Below are 20,454 nucleotides of genomic sequence, written 5' to 3' on the forward strand. Positions count from 1 at the left end.
ATACATAGAAACAGGAAATATGATGGCATGGGCAATCCTAACTTTAATATTCAATTATATATCTTGAAACTTCAGTATTTGTTCCATTCATTCATGGCTGCTCTTCCAAGTCCTAGTCTTCTTCTGATTTCCTGACTGCAGCCAATTCTGATTAAGCCAAGGTATTGAAAATCTTGAATGTCTTCATCATCTACTTTAAAGTTACATAAATCAGCTGTGCTCACTATTTTTATTTTACTCAAGTTCAGCTGTAAGACTGCCTTTGCATTTTCTTCCTTGATTTTCTTCAATAATCACTCCAAGTCTTTGCTAATAATATGGTGTTATTATTATTATGCTTTATTTATATAGCACTGTAGATTTTACAAAGTGCTGTACATACAATCAGTAAAATAGTGTTCTCTACATATCTTAAATGGCTGATGCTTCCTTCCTCCAAATTTAATTCTGACTGACGTATGATTTTCAGTGTACAAGTTAAACAGATAGGGGGATAAAAGGTAGCCTTCCTGATCCCCTTGTCAATTGTAAACCCATTTCTCTATGTTCTGCCCTGACAGTAGCCCCTTATTCTGAGTACAGGTTACACAGAAGAACAGTCATGCAACCAAAGGCTTTGTTATGATCAATAAAGCACAGACTGGTTTCCTTCTGAAAAATTTTGATGCACTCCAATATCCAACATGTGTTTGCAATATGAATCCAAGTTCTTCTTCCTTTCCTGAACCCAGCTGGGACATCTGGCATTTTTGCCGTCTATATGGTAAAAGTCTTTGTTGTAGATTTTTGAGCAGTACTTTGCTTGCATGGGAAATTAACACAGTGATCTTTTGGTCACTACTGCCTGCTGCTCAGTGAATCTACACCACATGAATGAAAGTTCCTCTTTTAAAGCCATGTCTTTTAAGAAAGAAGAAAAAGTTAGGTAGAAAATTATGAGCCAATTAAGCTAATGACATTGCTTTGGCAATCTGAATAGCTGGCAGGCAACTGTGAAGATGAACACAGGAATGTACTTGTATTCAAGCCATTTAGTCACCACACCTTACTGACCTTTCTGGTTTTGTTTAAATTCCTTATCCCTGAGTTCACATCATAAAGAGGAAATGCCCCTGGAACAAGTACTAAATGATCTTGAACAGATATTAAAAGTAATCAAGATAGCATTGTAAATATACCCACAAGGTTATTAGCCTGCTGGGCAGTGATATAGCTGGACAATTCTAAACACTGGGTTCTATAGTCTTATGGGACTTTCCTTTACATAACCATATGTATTACTATACAGTAGTTGAGAAATATCTGATTTACATTTTTCTTCTCCCCCTCCATTGCTGTTCTGTACTTTACAACTTTATTCTACACTCCTGATGTGATAAAGCAAGAGACAACAACAATCTTGTTTGCCAACCTTGATTAAAAACAACAACGGATACTTCCAGCTCATGGAATTTTGCATTTTATACTCAAATTATAATACCACCAAGACAACAAGAAGAAAACCAAGTCTGTGTCTATTGCAGTGAGGTCAGACATCTATACTTGGGAGAAAACACCACTTTGTGGCAGAAAAGTATAATACATTTTGGGATTACAGTTGTCCCTCTACATTTGCAGTTCTGACTTTCAGATTTGATTATTCACAGATTTGATTAATATGTTCTCTCTAGATCCTCCAGAGCAACTCTATGGTCAATGTGCACCAGAAGTCATACTGGAGGATCTAGACATTCCTAGAGAGAACACTTCTCTAGGCATTTGTAGCATGATTCTATGGTTAACATCTGGCAGATGTTGATCATAGAGTTGTGCAGGGGAACCTAGATTCCTAGAGGGTTGTTCTCTTATCTGTGGCTTTCCCACTTTCGTGGGGATCCTGTGTCCCTAACCCCAGCGAGTGGAGGACCCACTGTAATAATAATCCTGGAAGCATCTGTAACTATGTGCATATCCAGATAGCTGTCCCCTGACTATTGCATGTAGTTAAAAGGAAGAGAAAAAGAAGAATGCTATGTTGGCCCTGGAGGTGCTGAGTCCAGCCTGTTTAGTACAGTATTGCCCATCACCTGTTGTTCTCTGGCTGGGGCAGGGAAGATGATCTCCAGGGCCTTGGATTTCAATCCAACTACTGCTGAGGGCTGGCCAAAGATGAAATAAGTGTTTCACTCCTCTCCAAGAGCACTTTACATTTCTAAAATGGATTCAGAGGTGTGTGTGTGTGTGGGTCCCTTCTCAGGCCACCCACTTGATTTGTATAATGAACAGAGAGGGACAGTGTATCCTGTCTCAGCCAGCCTTTTCACTCACCTGTATGCAGTTCCTTGTTGCCAATAGCTACCAAGCTAGAATTTAAAAACAACACGGGAGTGAAGGTGGAAAAAAGCCATGACTAAAGTACTCTGTTATTGTTCCTCATGCTTATCATTTTTCCTGTGTTACTTAGATGGAAAGCATCCTCTTTGATGGAAAAAAATAACTTAAGCCACAGCTAGATGGTGACATAGGGTTGCTCTTATGCCCTCGCTTTATCACACGACTCTTCAAGTAAAGCAGATGCTTTCTGTGTAGATGTGTAACATCTGAGGTCTCCTCAGGCAAGTGATCTGATATTGGATTGGCAACAGGACAAAGACCAGTGCAAAAAGCTGGCTTACTATACTGGCAAGGACACAAAAAGGCTGGAAACCAACAGGCAACCGCGAGGCCCACAGGGGTGCCCTGAGTAACCCTCCTCCACACAGAAATCTTGAAAGGTTACAACCCCAGGGAGCCACTCTATGCCCTATGGGTGGAAAGGGGTGCATCTGCACTGCAGAAATAATCTAATTTGAAACCACTTTAACTGCCATGGCTAGGAACTGTGGGAGCTGTAGTTTCTTGAGGCACCAGAGCTCTCTCACAGAGAAGGCTACATGTCTCACAAAACTACAGTTCCCAGAATTCCCTACCATTGAGCCAGGGCAGTTAAAGAAGTTTCAAACTGGATTATTTCTGCAGTGTGGATACAACCTATGGATCCACATCAGAAACAGAGATTATGGTGTGCATGATGTTATTCAAACATTATACAGTGGACCCTTGGTATCTGCTGGGGTTTGGTTCCAGGACTCCCCTGTGGAAACCAAAATCCATAGATGCTCAAGTCCCATTAAATGCAATGGTGCCCCTTATATAAAATAACAAAATCAAGCTTCATTTAGTATTTTCAAGCTGTGGATAGCTGAACCCAGGTTAAAAACAAAATCAGTGGAAAGGAGGGCCAACTGTGTGCCCCAGAGTGGTGTAGCAGTCTGAGCACTGGACAACGACTCTGGAGACTTAGGTCCAAAACATACTGCTGAAACAGTCCAGTTTGAGACTGCTTTAACTGCCCTAGTGCTAGGGAATCCTGGGTGGCACTGGAGCTCTCTGACAGAGAAGGCTAAATGTCTCACAAAACTACAATTCCAGAATTTCCTAGCATTGAGCCAGAGCAGTTAAAGAAGGCTCAAATAACTGGAATATTTCTGGAGTGTGTTTTGGACCCAGGGTTTGAATCCTGGATTGGCCAGGAAACCCCACTGTGGCTGACTTTATAGAATCATAGAGATGGAAGAGACCCCAAGGGCCATCCAATCCAACCCACTGCCATGCAGGGAAACACAATCAAAGCATTCCCAGCAGATGGCCATCCAGCCTCTGTTTAAAAGCTTCCAAAGAAGGGGAGGCCACCACTCTCTGAGGGAATGTATTCCACTGTCAAACAGCCCTTACTGTCAGGAAGTTCCTCCTAATGTTTAGGTAGAATCTTCAGTACTGTATTAAGAAGCCAAGTTCTCCCTATGGGGTTGTCATGGAATCATAGAGTTGGAAGAGACTACAAGGGCCATCCAGTCCAACTCCTTTCTGCCATGCAGGAACTCTCAATCAAAGCATCCCTGACAGATGGCTATCCAGACTCTGTTTAAAGGCCCCCAAAGAAGGAGACTCCACCACTTTCCAAGGCAGCATATTCCACTGTTGAACAGCCCTTACTGTCAGGAAGTTCTTCCTAAGGCTGAGGTGGAATCTCTTTGCCTAGAGCTTGCATCCATTGCTCTGGGTCCTGTTCTCTGGAGCAGCAGAAAACAAGCTTCCTCCCTCCTTAATATGACATCCCTTCAAATACTTAAACAGGGCTATCGTATCACCTCTTAACCTTCTCATCCCCAGCTCCCTAAGTCTCTCCTCATAAGGCATGGCCTTCACCATTTTAATTGCCCTCTTTTGGACACGCTCCAGTTTCTCAATATCCTTTTTGAATTGTAGTGCCCAGAACTGGACACAGTCTTCCAAGTGGGGCCTGACCAAAGCAGGATAGAGTGACACTGTTACTTCTCTTGATCTAGACACTATACTTCTAATGATGCAGCCTAGAATCACGTTGGCCTTTTTAGCTGCAGCATCACACTCTTGACTCATGTTCAACTTGTGGTCTACTTGGACTCCCAGATCCCTTTCACATGGAGTCTCCAATTCCTCCGTTAGGCCCCTAAACCAAGCCTTTGGTCCAGCTGGGACCCAACCTGGGATCCCTACCGAGGTGGTCGCTAACCCACTGGGGCAGGTTGGGTCCCAGGTGGACCAAAGGCTTGGTTTCGGGACCTAATGGAGGAATCGCATCGTTGCCGTGGGAAGAACGCCGCCCCCGCCCCAGAAGAACCCCCTCCCTCCTAATCGTACCTCCGGAGGCACTTCCGGTGGAGCGCCAGGACGCTGCTGCTGCTGCTGCTGCTGCTGCTGCTGCTTCTACCTGTGACCCGGCCTCTGGAGGAGAAGAGGTGAGCACCACAAAGCCGCGGCGCCTAGAGCGGACGGGCCATAGAGAGGATGGAGGCTAGAGCGTTCCATCCGGAAGCGGAAGTGGTCCGTCCCAGAAAAAGGCGTTTCCGGTGTGCTCCTCCTCCTGCAAGGTGACACACATGTGGAAGACGGCGGCGATGGTGCTGGGTGCCCCCGGCTTCTCTCCCGGGCTGCGGCTTTGGAGGCGAGGCCTGGCGGAAGGGTGGGCCCGCGGCGTCTTGCAGGTGCCGGCGGCGGGGGAAACGGCCCGGTTGGTGGCGGAGAAGGCGAGGGCGCCGCCGCCGCTGAGGAGGTTCGTGGCCTGCCCAGAGTTGGCGCGGTCGGTGGCCTCTAGGTTGGGCAGCAAAGGAGGCTCGGAGGGGAAGGAGGAGGAGGAGGCCCTCTTTGTGGAATGCGAACCAGGTGAGCTGCGGAGGAGGAAGGACTGGGCTCCTCTCTCTCCAGGGAGGCAGCCAAGCCTTTCAGGTCCATTTATTGCCAACTTGCGTCCAGGTCAAGGCACTGAAGTGACATAAGCTTGAGTCAGTAAACTCGAGTCACTGGGCCTTTAAACTCAGTTGCTGTGCTTCAGCCCCACAGTCTTATTGCCGGAACCATGCGCACATCTAGGAGGAACAGGAGGGCGCTCTTTTCCATGAAAGGTTTGTTATAGATGGTGAACACAACCTTTGTGCAACATTAATACTTCGATCAGAGTAGAGGCTTAAACTGGAGGCTTTTTTCTGTTCGTGGCTCTGCTTCTTGGCCGTTGTGCTATGCAACACAAAGTACTAAAGCTGTGTCTGCGCTGCAGAAACAACCCAGGTTGCCATCGCCATCGCCATCGCCATGGGCCAGTGCTGGGGAATTCTGAGAGAGAACTGTTGTTTTGTGAGACATTTAACCTTCTGTGTCAGAGACCTCTGGGGCCACAACAAACTACGAATCCCAGGGTTCCATGGGATGGGGCCATAGCAGTTAAAACTGGGTTATTTCTGCAGTGTGGATGCCATCCGTCTTCAGAGCCTGAGACTGGGTTTGTTTGTTGTTCCGGTTTCCTATTTTAGCTGCTGGTAGATGCAACACTCTTATAGAACATGGCTACATAGCCCAAAAACCCACACAAAATTATGGATGCCGGCCATGAAAGCCTTGTTCTCTGTGTGCTTTTACAGGTATCCTGATTCTCCAGCAATCAGTGTAGAAAATGTGCAGCTCTGGAAGGCTAAGGAGCCGCATTAGACCCACATGAGGCAAAACTTTTGTTGGGCAAATTTTGTCACAATTTGTTTTGACCGCAAAGGGGCTCCAAATGTGGTGGAAATACCTCCCAACAGTCATTTTGGAGCAAGCTCCCCCATGTCTTGACCCATGGGAGGCCACAAAATCTCCTTAAGGGACAATATGCAGCATGCCCCTTGTCCGCCTCTGTGCTAGTTATGATACATATGCACTGCATGTGATGTATGTTGACATAATTTCAAAATATACTTGTTAACAAAGAATTATACATTTTCCACATCTAATTTCCAAAGTGCTCTGAAATTTTGGCTGAAGCAGAATTTGTATATTGACTTTGGGTTTCATATCATAGGAATCTTGGGAACATGAAGAACAGTTAGATTATTAAAACATATACAGTCGCCCCTGTTTTCATGCACTCTTGAATCCGTGTCCCTTGCCTGTTTGCAGGCGGCATATGGAGAGGGACAAAATGGGGTGAGTGTCCTTGGTGCGCGCCCGCAGGCACGCACGCACCACCATGCAAGCCAATGGGGCTTGAATACCGGCTATTTTCCATTATTATGGTGAGGTGTGTCCAGAATAGATCCCCCTCGAAAACAGAGGGGCTACTGTATAACTTTTGTCACTTCCTGCTAAAACAGACAATCAATGTAAGAATGAAGGCAGAGGTTAAAGCAAAGCTGCCTCTGAAAACTTGAGGTAAAGCACTTTAGTAGCAGCATGCGTCTTTCAGAGGCTTTCCGTACAGCCCATCATATGATGTCATTATATCCCCCCCACAAATCTTCCCACTCCTTTGGTGCCGATTGTGCTGGGGAAGATGGAACAGAAGAAGTATTGTACAACTGTGCCCTCTTTCCCAGTTCATCTTCATCAGAATTATTGAGAAAGGGATGAGACTGATGCATCCTCCCACCCCAGAGTTATTAATTGGGATACCATGGAGTACAGAAATTTTAACTTCACCCAACCCTCAGTTCTCATTTAAAGCAAAACTGTTCAGTTCTAGACTTAAACTAGTTCCAGAGTAAAATATTGAACTCTGGCTGTTTTCATAGGTCCTGGCATCCTGACCCGAACGCTGCTCAATGCTGGTGCTCGTGTGATAGCACTAGAAAGTAACAACTCCTTTCTTCCTAACTTAGAGGTAGGTATGTTGTGTTTTGGACTTTGATTCTGGAGAGCAGTGTTTGAATCCTTGCTTGGCCATGGAAACCCATTTAATAACCTTGGGCATGTCATACTCCCTTAGCCTCAGAGGAAAGCAAAGGCAAACCCCCCTCTGAATAATTCTTGCTAAGGAAAACCCATGGTGGGGCCATCTTAGGGTTGCCATAAGTAGGAAATGACTTGAAAGCATACAACAGTAACAACATTTTTTGTTACATTTAATTGGCCATTGATGAAGGAAATTTATCATTATAAAAAAGAATATAAATTTAGGCACAACCTTTGTGCTTATTGCTCACACTTGCCCCAGCTGACATAGCTAATGGACTGGGCGATGGGAGTCATAGGCTTGATACAGACAGGCCAAAATAAAGCTGCTTCGAGTCACTTTGGAGGTATGGTATTTCAATGATGCATGCGTCCTAAGAGTCCAGAAGCTGCACCAAAGCCACGCTTCAATCCTAAGGACTGAAATGCAGCTTTGGTGCAGCTTCCAGAGTCTTAGGATGCATGCATCATTGAAACACCATACCTCCAAAGTGATTTGAAGCAGCTTTATTTTGGCCTGTCTGTATAGGGCCATAGTAGAAAAAAAATCTGAAGGGGCACAGGTCCACCTTTCATTTATTAAAGAAACTTGTGTTAAACGATTGGAAAAGCTACATTGTTAGTTTAGATAGACAGTGTTGGGCTAGAAATATCTATGGATTGAGCAGTCTCTTTCATATGTTCAAATAACCTTTTGCTTATATTTAGTCTTTAAAGAATAAACTAGATGGCCAACTGGAAGTTGTGCATTGTGACTTCTTCAGATTGGACCCTATCAATTCTGGATCAATTAAACCCCCTGTGATGTATTCTGAGAATCTTTTTGAGAACTTGGGCATCTCTGCTACTGCTTGGACAGCAGGTAAATTGTAATGTGTGCATATAGTTGTGAACAGACTGAAGATCAATATCTGACTGTAGCATTCCCCCTTTCTCCATTTGGTGTACTTAAGATGGGACATGATCCAGTAAAATTCTGTACATTAGAATATTTATTGTTATTATTATAGTTTATTTTTATAGCGCTGTAAATGTACACAGCGCTGTATATACAAATGATCAAATCAATAAAAATGAAACCTGCCAATGGCATACAATTTACAATTACATTAGAATATGTGCAAAAGAATAGCAATAGCACTTAAAGGCAGTGTGAAATGGCACCAGTTAAAACACTTGCCACATTATTTCAAAAATGTGTATTTTGTTTTCAAGAAGAAACTTTTCCTTGGTTTCTTAAAACTACTGTGTCTCAGCCGAGAGCTCTAGCACTGCATCTTTGAAGTGTTATGAGTGAAAAGTGGTCTGTAAATATAAAGATGTGGTGCCACCATTGGGAAAACTTTGTATGGGGTTGCCAACCTTAGGCTACCATACCAGAGCCTTAGAATTTCTTAAAATTGGTATGTGGAATGTGTATCCCAGAGTCATTTTCATGCCCCTCCATGCTTCTCCTTGGAGTCTAAATGTTTTCTTTAAAAAACAAACAAACACTTGACCCCACATGCCCTTTAAGAGGCACAGGGGAAGCAATTTTGCCACTCGACCACTTCAGACCCAGGAGTTGTCTTTTTTCTTACAAACAGTGAACACTAACTTGACTTCCAAGTTAGGTCCTGTTATAAAACAGGACTAGGTCCTCTCCTAGTCAAAAAATCCCCCAGCCCCCTTTCCCAAACATTATAAAATTGCCCCCTAGAGGAGGAAGGAAAAATATCATTTTTTGCAGGGAGGGGTGGCAGTGGGGAGGTTCAGTCCTTCCTTGAGGTTTCCTGGCGGGGGCTGTCATTACACCCCACTCATGCGCAAGAGTTTCCCATTCCTGCTCTCAAACATGAGTGTATAATCTATGCTGCCTGGTATTACAGTGGGACCTTGGTATCCACAGACCTGCCATCCACGGATTTAAGCGTCCGTGGATGGCAAGACCCGCTGTCCCCAGTGACGGTTCATGCACATGGCCATGCCTCCATTAGCAGCAGCCCCATTTGTCCCTAATGGTGGTGCAACTGTATGCATGTGCTGCTATTGGGGACAACGGGACTTGAGGTCCCATGGATTTTGGTATCAGCGGGGTGGGAGTCCACAACAGACTCCTGTGGCTACTGAGGTCCCACTGTATATGTTACCCCCTCATGGTCCCTCACTCAGATTACCACCTAACTCTATACTGCTGCCAGTTTAGGAATTGATATCAGAAGGATATGCTTCCTTGGAAGATACCCTAGGAGTCAAGGTCAGTCATGGGTTTGAGAGAAAGAGTGAACATGCTTGTGTATGCCTTTGTAATTACACGAAAGGAAAATTGCCTGAATTCAATTGTTAGTCCAATCTAAAGAATTTGTTTGTTTATTTAAATTACATTCCTCACTTTCTTGCAATAAGGGATCTAAAGTAGTTACTTTGGGTACCATATTTCTCCTAACATGGGATTCAAAGTAGACTCATTGAATCAAAGGAATTTACTTAAATATCAATGTATATATATAGTGTTTTGTTTATTATTAAGTATTAATGTACATTTATAGCATTAGGTATACAGTTATTCCTCCGTTGTTGCAGGCTTGGAGTCCACATCCCTCAGAAATAAGCGAGGGGCAAGTGGAGGGCGACACAATGTGGTGCGCACCCGAGGACATGCTGCCATTGGAGTCAATACGGACTCCAGTATTGGCGATTTTCCTTGGAGGGGTTCTGGAACAGATCCCCCACGAAAATAGAGGGGCAATTGTATCTGTAATGCCATTTCCACCAAATGGTGGAACATCAAACATATACTGTACAATATATGTTTGATGTTCCACCATTTAGTGGAAATAGCATTATAAATAAACATTATTATTATTATTATTATTATTTACATGTTGCCATTAATTCAGTCTATGTTCACTGTTTGAATGAACATTTCTAAAGCACATAGCAGTGTGTTCATATGTATTGTGTGTGTGTGTAATTGTATGCATGACGAATTAGTATACACGTGGGGACATAGGTGTGCTTGTGAATGCATCCAACATCACATGTGGCCTTTTGTTATTATTTGTTATCAGTCGATTTCAACTTACAGTGACCCTATGAATGACAGACCTCTAAGTGCCTTGCTCATGTCTTGCAAACTCAGGGCTTGACTGATTGAGCACCTGTAGTACAGTCTCCCCCTTTTCCTACTGCCTTCCACTTTATCAAGCATTATTATCTTTCCCAGTGAGTCACATTGTCTCATGGTATGTTCAAAGTACAACAGCCTAATTTAGGCGGGATACAGACTGCCCCTTTGGGGCGGCCTGCACCCGCCCCTTTCCCTGACGGATTGGGGCCTGAGCGGCCACAGCGACAACCCCAGAGGCCCTGATCTGCTGCTTTTCCAGGCCTTGGGGAAGCGGCAAAACGCCGCTTCCCCGCAGCCTGGAAAGGGGTGTCCTTGGGGCTTCATGTCCCAGGACACCCCAACAGCGGTGGGGAAAGAAAGGGGCCGCTCGGCTCCTTTCTCTTCCGTATTGCTGGCGTGGCCGCTGAAAGGGTGCCAAAAGTGCCCTGTAGCGGCGGCCGTATGTCACGGCCGCGCTGCTCCGTTTGGACTCGGTGAGGCCATCACGTCAAAATGGTGGCGCCCATGGAGACAGGGTGCCGCCTTTTTGACGTAAGGAGGATGTACTAGGGTTAGAGAGCGTGTGAATGGTGCACGCTCCCTAACCCTAGAATCGCTGCCGCCATGCTACATTTTGGCGGTATGTATTCCGCCTTAGTCACATTAGCTTCTATTGAAAATTCAGGCCTGATTTGCTCTAGGACCCGTTCACTTGTGTTTTTTTTAGCAAGTGTGCCTCTTAAGGTGTAAATCCCTGCTATTAGAAGCAGGAAAGTTCACATAAGGTCTTAGTACACAAACTGCAATTTGTTATTAATGATGGGAAAGATTATATTGCTAATAGTTTCATTGATGCCATCTACTTCATCACTCATTTGTAAAATCAATTTTTATCTCACTCTTACGTAGAGACATATATAGTATGTTTTTCATTCAACTTGTTTCCTTTTCTAAACAGGTGTTCCTCTAAAAGTGGTTGGAATTGTTCCACAAAAAAGAGAAAGGAGCGTGCTATGGAAGCTAATCTATTCCTTATATGAACGTAGTTCTGTATATAAATATGGAAGAATAGAACTGAACCTGTTTGTCAGTGAAAAAGAATACAAGGTATATATTATATGTACAAGAATTTTTGCTAATAGGTTGATTGATTTTGTGTTTTTTTCCAAATGGCCATTTTTAACATGATGATGTATTATTTATTTGTATTTTAAACAAAACATTTTATGCTTCTTTTATAAATAAATCATTGTGTAATTAATTGGTTTGTGGTCTGCTCTAAAGAACCTAAAGGTGAATAAATGATAATCTAATCTATTGTATTGGCAGTAAGACCTAGCAGTTAAATATTATACAGTCAGAGAATAGACAGCAAGTTCACCTTATTTATTTCTAATGGAACAATATCTGAAATCCAGTGGTGACCATCTGCCAAAACAACTTAAATAAAATGGCAGTGTGCCCCAAAGGGTTAGGGGACCCTCTGATTTGGTGGAAGGAAGCAAGGAAAGCAGGGTAGGTCCCGTAGTGTCCCATCTAAGAATCGGTGCTTGTATGATGTTGGATGAGATCCATAGCCTTCTTTTTAAATAGGAAAAAACAGGTTTCAAAGCTTTCCACAATTTGCTTTTTCTTTGGAATAAATATCAACTGTCAGTTTTTCAAGAAAGATATCTTAGTTAGAGTATGAGTTTATGTGCGTGTAGCTATGCAATAAGGAAGTCTTTTAATAAGGAAATATACTGTGCAAATATCCAAAGGCATTTTGTTATTCTTGAGCAAAGTTGTTACATTGGGTGAAAGGTCTGTCGATTTATATTCCCATGGTATAATTAAACTTCAGCAAATATTTGGAGAATTGCAATAATGATCAACAAATAAAATAAAATAAAAACTGGAAACCCAAACTATCGGTTGCACATCATAATCCTTAGAGCATTAATCTGCTTAATATATAAACATACTATATATAAACATTTTGCACTTTAGAATTACTGCAGTTGTTTTAAGGATGAAGGAGCAGTGTTTGAAAAACATTAAATTTAAACTGGCCTGTGGAATTACATATGTTGTCTCCCTGACTGCAACAGGAACAATTTTGCTGTGACATATTGCTTCTAATATGATCTCTGCTGTGTATGCTGAACTGACATCTATGCCTCGATTAAAAAAAAAAAATCTGATGCTATTTAGAACTTCTTGACTTAATTATGTTTTTTGAGTTCTACAGGTAGGATTTTATTAATAATTTAGAAATGTATAAAATATAACTTCTGTTTTGTCTTTGTCAGACTCTTGTTGCAAAGCCTGAAGAAGCACGAATTTATCAAGCACTAAGTGTACTTTGGCAAACAGCTTGTGATATTCAGCTTCTGCATATGGTATATGTTCTTATATTATAATACAAACATCCTGGCCTTTGGCACTTAATAGTAATGTTGGATATGTTGCACATAATACAAGTATTTTCAGAATGGTGTGTAAACTTTGGGTTTGGTTTTAGTCTACTTCTTCCTGTGTGCCAGCAGGAAGAGTTTCCTGTTCCTCCTGGGTGAAAATATGCTCAGGAGAGTGCCCTGCTGTGCCACTTGCTATGTTACATTTATGTAGAATGGGACATCTACTGGTAGAGGAATACCTCAGTACTCTTTGTGTAAGAAGAAGCTCACTTGCATCACTTGTGAATTTCATAAGCTCATTATTATACTTTTTCAAGAAATGATTTTGTCTTTTCTGTGGCACTTGTCAGATTATGAGTGCTTATATTCTTACAATGAGATCTGTTAGTTGATCACTGCATATATTATTGGGCAGTCATGGTTTACGACTGTATTGAGAAGTCGCTGCTGAAAGTTGTTGTTGTTGTTATTTATTTCATTCATTTATATACCACTTTTCTCCTGACAGCTAATAAAATTTAGAACAGTGCAAGTTAAAAATAATACAAAGCATTAAAATGTTGATACAAAGTTTAAAAGACAATTTTAAAAAGTTAAAAACATTACACATTTGTGGGTTTTTGGGGCTATGTGGCCATGTTCTGGAAGAAGAGAGCCACATAGCTCACCCCCACCCCAAAATACCTATGGATGCCAGCTATGAAAGCCTTTGATTACACATTAAAATTTAAAATGTATTTAAAACTCTATACAAAAGTCAATGCAAACTTTACACAACATTTAAAGTCCAGCCCTTATCAGTTTGAGAAACCCTGGCAGCATAAGAATGTTTTTATCTTGTACCAAAAGAGCAGCAGGGAAGGGGTTGACCTGGCCTTTCTAAGGTGGGAGTTCCAGAGGCTGGGAGCAGCCACTAAGGCCCTTTCCCTTGTTCCCACCAAATGAGCCTGAGAGGGTGGTGGGACAGAGAGGAAGGCCTCTAGTGATGATCTCAGTGCTCTAGTGCGCTTGTAAAAGGAGATATGGTCCTTCAAATAACCTGGAACCAAGCCTTACAGGGCTTTATAAGTCAAAACCAGCACTTTGAATTGTGAACTGATCTAGATAATCCATCTTATCCAGGAACCCATGGAGTTGAGAAGCCAGTACACACTACAGCACTTTGCACAAAAAGGAAAGGTTGGAAACTGGCCTACACAGTATCCAGGCAAAGTTTTTTCAGAAGAGGTTTTACCACATCCTCCTTCAAGCATGTTGGGACCTTGCCTTGTTGTAAAGAAGCTTTAATCATTTCCCTGACCCACTCTACTAGTCCTTCTCTGGCCTATTTAATTAGCCAGGAGGGGCAAGAGTCTAGTATACATGTGGTGGCTCTCACTGCTTCAAGGATCTTGTCTTCAGGCTGCACAAATTGTCTGTCAACACTGGGCAAGCAGGAGCCATGATTATATCCAAACTGTATGAACTGTGGTGTCACAGCAAATCTGAGCGATTTTATCTGCAAAATGGCAGGGAAATTATTTGCAGCAAGCTATTGAGTGGTTTACATTCTCCTCTGGACCAGATTGTAACAGATCCCTGACCATTCGAAACAATTCAGCTGAACTTTTCTGAGCATAAGAATGTTTTTATCTTGTACCAAAAGAGCAGCATGTTGTCTTTATTGCTCCACTGTATGCCTTCAGGTAAATTCTAGCTTGTTTTGGTCAGATTCACTATGAGATTTCTGTCACTGTCATTCTAGTCACCATTTCATTTGTTTCATTGCGATCAACTCCTTAAAAAAACAGGGAGCTAGTTTAGCTCCACTCCATGAGACAGGATGATTAGGAGTGATTGTGTCAACCACCATGGTAATTTCCCCATTCCAAAGTTTGACCAAGGTTTGGACAGGATCCCCTGCCAAGTCAGCAGGAAACTCCCCAACAGCCATCAGGAATCCATCTGGATCCTTAAGCCTCCTAGGCTGGACCATCTTAATGGGTCTCCAATCCCTGCAGAGGTTCTGAGTTCCAGCAAGTCTAAACCCTGACCAGGAAGTGATCTATCCATGTCAACGGAATAGTAGAAAACTCCTCCATTTCCAGAGCACCACTAACAGGGTCAGCCCTGTCAATACTTGGATGGGAGCTGCCAGTGAATACTATATTTCAGAGGAAGTAACTGGCTAAACCATTTCTGAGCATTCCTTGCCTAAGATAATTGAAATGTATGGGGTCACCACAAGTTGACAGGCAACTTGAAGGTACAGAGAGAAATATATACTTTGCCTTATCTCTTTTTAAACCAATTCAACTCTATTTCAGTCTTTCTTCAAAATGTTGTAAGAAAATGGTAGTACTGACTGTTCCTTTCATTTTAGGAGCCCTGGTCTTCATTTTTAACTAACTCAAGAAATGGTGGACTCTCCATACCAAAGAGTGTGGTAAGCTGTATGTTTCTAATTATTAAAGCAAATGTAATGAAAATATTTAGGTCTAATATTTCATCATTACAACAGACATTAGAAGCAAATACCATTAGGAAGAATTGTACTCTGATTTGCTGAGCATACACCATTAACAATGTTGGAAATCCACAGTTCTACTTTCTGTGGGACACTTGATTATTCATGATGCTTTAAATTCCCTCTTCACAGATTTAAGGATTGAAAGCAGGTGTAGGCAAAGTACAGGTCTAAAGCTACATGCTGCTCACAACACTGTTTTTGTATCTGATCCAGACTCCGTTGGACTTCACTTTTCTAGCACAAAAAAGGAAAGTGTGTGCACTGCCTCTTTTGAAGGTCTCCAGTAGTGATTTCCCTTTTACATATGCAGTGGGACCCCTGTACTTTTTAACTTTGAAAAATACCCATTTGCAATACCAGAAGTGGACTTTCAGCCACTTCCAATTTTGTTTTTGTTTTAATTTTAAAACATTTGTGTGATTCTGTTTGGCAGATTGCCCCTGGGCACACCAAAGTTGCCGTCTCCTAATATAGGGGCTGAGACCTGTCTTATCCCGTTTAAGCCACTGAATCCCATGCTAAGAATGAATTTAAATCTCAAAACCAATATTTTAGAGAGAAGCACAAAGATTCATTTTGCTGATCATTTACTCTAGCAGTCAGTGTTCAGTGAGCTTTTTAGTTAAGTCAGACTTGTATTAGTAAACCTCTTCCACTGGCACACTTTGAAAATCTAGGTTGCAATACTTGTTTTGCTATAGTAGTGCAATAATTGTCACATTCACCATAATAGAATGTTACGGTGGGGGTGGAGGACATCTTCACAAGCACACAGATACTCCACTTACATGCTGATTTGTAATTAGAGGATTAATCCAGTTTCATGCAAAGGGATGATAATTCATGGGATGTTGAAATTCTTAATGAAATTTGCATGCTAGTGTGCAGTATATTTTTAAACTGTTCTTTTGAGCAGTAGGACATTTTTCTGTGTATAAGAATATTAGCGCAAATACATATACATTGATTAATTAATACATTAACTAATGTGTTTAATGTTCTTTTGTTCTACATGCAGCTATTGCAGAATGACCACTTATGCTTAGTACGAATGACACCCCGGAAGGATTTGTTTACAGACAATTTGACAACTGTTAATTCAAACATATTTATTGTGATAGTAAAACAATGTCTTGCTAAAGGCAAAACAAAACTCATAGATAAATTAAAGTAAGTAAACAGTAATCCAGTCTGTTGACAAATGTAGCAAAATGTAACAAACTATGGCACTTATATAATTCTAAAAAATAGTATGCAGAATATACTTTAACACAAGATCTAACGTAGTTTCTTCAGGGAAGTGGGCCTATTGTCTGGTTCTTTCAATATTGACTAGCTGGGATTCAGAAATGTGCTTTAAGTATTCCTCAAGGGCATAGCCCTTCTGATTAGGAATTTCTAATTTTATTTTATTTTTTGTGGGTTTTTTGGGCTATGTGGCTATGTTCTATAAGATTTTCTTCCTGACGTTTCGCCAGCATCTGTGGCTGGCATCTTCAGAGAAGCCTCTGAAGATGCCAGCCACAGATGCTGGTGAAATGTCAGGAAGAAAATCTTATAGAACATAGCCACATAGCCCAAAAAACCCACAAAAAACTATGGATGCTGGCCATGAAAGCCTTTGACTTCACAATTTCTAATTTGAACAGCAGGGTACCATACTGTATGAAAAGCTGTTGTTGGCATCAGCTGAGACTTGGGACAGGCTGAAGGATAAACATAAGCCAATGCCCTCTTTTCTCCCTCCAAATTTAGATATTGGCCATTTGTGTTTTAAGTTACATAAGAGACTTTATTTACATGAATATATCATAGACCTATGGCATGGTGCATTAAATTGCATACTGAAATCCGTGATGGAGATCAGAGTTTCACAACAATGGAAAATGAAGCTGCATTTTATAGTTAATTTAGGAGTAATGATTATATGTCAAACTAATGTTTATTTGCTGCAAGCAAGGCTTGCAGAAAAATACATAAAATGTGGAATATTTCTAGTCAAGGTACCAACATTCAATTCTCCCTCTCCTTGGCTTTCCATAAGTCAGTGTTGTATACCCAGTGGTTTCTTGGCCTTAATTCCCCCCCACATTCCGTTTGGGATTTTTTGCTTCCTTCATTTGTGTCTTATTGTTACATTAATAACTTGTTCCATTAATTTCCATATACCTCACATGTCTCTGGAAACATTTTGAAATAATTTCTTGGTTTGAGCCTTCCTGACATCTTCCAGCTGCTCCATTCCATTCTTCCTCTCACCTGTTTTTACTTTCAGTCACCCTAACCTTATCTCTCCCATCAGATTCTTCTCTCTCAAAATTCCATGCCATTGAGTCATCATTGGGCTGAATTTTGAGGTTCTGTTTTTAAGGGGGTTGTTCTGAAAACTCATGTGCATGTGTGTGCATGCACCTTCAAGTTGCTTATCAACTTATGGCAACTTGATTAATTTCGTAGGGGTTTCTTTTGCTAGTTCATTTCCTTGAAAAATAGCCTACAACACCTGGTGGTCTCTGGGGCTGACCCTGCTTAGCTTTCAAGATCAGATGGGATCTGGTGCCTTCAGGGTATTTAAAGTCTACTTACAGCTGCTTATGCCTGAGTCATGTGCTTTAGGCTATATTTGCAGTGTGATGCTTGATATCAGAGGCAATAACTTACCTGTGCAGAACTAAACCTGGTGAGAGTTATGTGAAAGCCTGAGTGGAGTGTCGTGTTGGAAAATTATATTGTGTTTCAGGAACAAGTACTACCTAAGTAGCTATAAACATTCTGCATCCCCCCTCCCCCGGTGTGCTGATTGTTTCCTTGTGATAGAATTATAGACATTTTATACATTAAAACTTTATATAGATAGTATAATTATTCTAAGCTGGTTGAATGACTTATTAAAATTACTATCTCATTGTGATTGTTTTTCAATGTCTTGTATTTCAGTTTATGGAGTTGCGAGAGCGGGAAGAAACTGTTGAGACAGTTAGAGATGCCAGAAAACATTACGACAGGTAGTCTGTATCCAGAACAGTACAAATGCCTTTTTGAGCTTATGGAACAATCTAATGAATTTGACCAAAGTTGGCTATATGATGATGATTGCTTGGAAGATAACATGGGCCTAAATATTTAAAGTGAAGCCTAGTTTCAAAAAGAGTTTTTGTGAGTTGGAATATGGTGCAAAAGATAAAAGGGTTTGAAATCTCCATTAGTGATGGTATTTCTGTATAAATGATGACACCACTTGAAAATCCAAGATCTCTACAGACAAACAAGTGCAGTGCTGAAGTTTTTGAATCTTTTAATGTTGGAAAGGCAAAATTCCATGGCTTAAAAAACTGTAAGAAGTGAACTCTGGTGTACAGTCCTTGCATTTTACCTTAAGTGCATTTGGGGGAAAAAGTCAATAATGGCATGTTCTCCCAGGAATTTCAAAAATAATAATGGCAGCAAAGCTAATACTATGTCAGCTCTTAGTGTGCAAGAACTATTTTTATGTGAAAAACACTAGTTACTCTTGAATCAGAATGTTGTAAAATCAACAGTGACTAAAACCACAGGAGGAAAAATAGGAAGAAAATGTGCTTTTTTGGTTTAAAAGTTTGCTTTCAGGTACCTAAGTTACACTGAAACTGGCTGAAAATGGTAGAATATTTGCAAAAATCATTCTGCTTTTGTATACACTGTATAATACTGTACAATTTTTGTATGTATATACCTACATAAAGTATATATATGTGAACATGCTTCAGTTGATCTATTTTCAGATGAGAATTTTTATTACAATGTAAACTAAGAAACTTGTATTATAATATGATTCCTAATTTATAGAAATGTATATATTTGTATTATAAAACACAATAAAATACTATTTCTAGTAAACGTAGTAACAGTGTATTTCCTTTTCAGCTATGTTTTCTTACTTATCTAAGACTGTGATGGTTCTGTCGGTCCCCCACCTTTCCTGCTGAGCTGGATGGGACCCCATGAGACCATCTATTATAAAAAAAACCCCACAAACAAACCCAAAAACAACCCCAAAAACAAACAAACAAAATTGCTGGCACCACCTAATGATTAACTTGTTACACTTCAACAATGCATTCAGATGTTGCTGGGAAATTCCACTGGTATATGCCAACTCAGTGAAGAACTAGCCAAACTAAGGCACGTGAAAAAGAGTACAAGTGAAGCAGAGCATTTTAAAGAAAAGGTTTATTTTGACTAAAAGAGTTCTAGCGCAAAAGGATATCACTAGATGAGGGACCAATTTGTCCTATAGAAAATCTGTTACAGAGTACAATCATTTCAGCCAGACCAGGAAAATAAAAATCCTGAAGCCACTGACTGGTACATGTTCCTAATGTTAGGCACAGATCAGATGGGACTTGTAGTCCTTGATGTTTCTGAATAGCTGGGAGCCTGGAATACATTGTCCAGCTCCAACAGCTTTCTCACGGTCTGCCTCACGAGAGCCAGAAACAAATGCCAGGAGGCAGGCAGACAAATACTTCATGTCACATGCAGTTTTTTAAAAAAACCTCCCCTCAGAACCATCTTAAAAGTTCGTGCTTCTCTCCAATTGCCCATCTCATTGGACAGTTGCCAACTCATCAGCTGTGATGTAAACCCTCATTTAAATGTAATTGTGAGATGGATAAAAGCAATATTAAGTTTTATTCAATATAATCGATATCTATTTCCCCTGAATATAATGAGAAAAAGACCCAAAAGGGGAACTTAACCTTAGTGAGAGAAATGCTGAAGAACTGTTTTTCATGATGGGATAAAAAGGGCAGAGTGACATCTTTGCTGCCTGGTGCTTTACTTTAAGTCAAAATAATTGATGTTGATAAGTAATGTGTAAACTAAGTACAAGGTTGAGATAAACGGAGCATTTAGTAATAACAAGATTGATAAGAGAAAAGATAGAATGTGGCATAGGGGTTCTAATGCATATTAATTGAGTTGATATATTCAAAAATCTTTACTTTGAAGGAATTTTTATATGTTTAAGTTTTGTATTGACCAATAGAATTTGCCAGTTTTCTTTGTCTGTTGCCTATAATTTGTGAAATTTGGTTTTATTCTTGGCCTCAGAAAATTGGTTGGAATTGGGAATTCCAGTCTTAGGACTGCTAACAATACATTTATTTCCTTATCAATTTGGGTCTTCTTCTGGTTGAATTCTGTTCTGTTAA

The 20,454-nt window shown here is 41.0% G+C and overlaps 2 protein-coding genes across 3 annotated transcripts in view; one reads left to right on the top strand and one right to left on the bottom strand.

Moving 5' to 3' along the window:
- CNST (consortin, connexin sorting protein) overlaps nucleotides 1-4,763 on the bottom strand; it is a 60,514-nt gene extending 55,751 nt beyond the window's left edge. For both annotated transcript variants that reach the window (XM_089529794.1, XM_089529795.1), the window contains exon 1: nucleotides 4,702-4,763. The gene's annotated coding sequence lies outside the window, so the exon portion shown is untranslated. The remainder of the gene's footprint in view (nucleotides 1-4,701) is intronic.
- Nucleotides 4,764-4,921: 158 nt separating this feature from the next.
- TFB2M (transcription factor B2, mitochondrial) lies at nucleotides 4,922-19,026 on the top strand. The gene is made up of 8 exons (XM_089529797.1): nucleotides 4,922-5,223; nucleotides 7,104-7,192; nucleotides 7,972-8,125; nucleotides 11,310-11,458; nucleotides 12,643-12,732; nucleotides 15,113-15,175; nucleotides 16,278-16,429; nucleotides 18,197-19,026. Exons 1-8 carry the CDS (start codon nucleotides 4,941-4,943, stop codon nucleotides 18,384-18,386), a joined length of 1,170 nt encoding a protein of 389 aa, XP_089385923.1. The 5' UTR covers nucleotides 4,922-4,940; the 3' UTR covers nucleotides 18,387-19,026.
- The last annotated feature ends 1,428 nt before the right edge of the window (nucleotides 19,027-20,454 follow it).

The sequence above is a fragment of the Sceloporus occidentalis genome, unplaced genomic scaffold, assembly GCF_023333645.1.
Source record: "Sceloporus occidentalis isolate IW3139 unplaced genomic scaffold, rSceOcc1.0.p SCAF_6, whole genome shotgun sequence".
NCBI classification, from domain to species: Eukaryota; Metazoa; Chordata; class Lepidosauria; order Squamata; family Phrynosomatidae; genus Sceloporus; species Sceloporus occidentalis.

Bases quoted from the DNA above. Each gene is read 5' to 3' on its own strand.
- TFB2M (XM_089529797.1), top strand. From the start codon at position 4,941: ATGTGGAAGACGGCGGCGATGGTGCTGGGTGCCCCCGGCTTCTCTCCC. The intron at 7,193-7,971 runs GTAGGTATGTTG...GCTTATATTTAG, and splicing joins CCTTTCTTCCTAACTTAGAG to TCTTTAAAGAATAAACTAGA. The intron at 15,176-16,277 runs GTAAGCTGTATG...TTCTACATGCAG, and splicing joins TCTCCATACCAAAGAGTGTG to CTATTGCAGAATGACCACTT.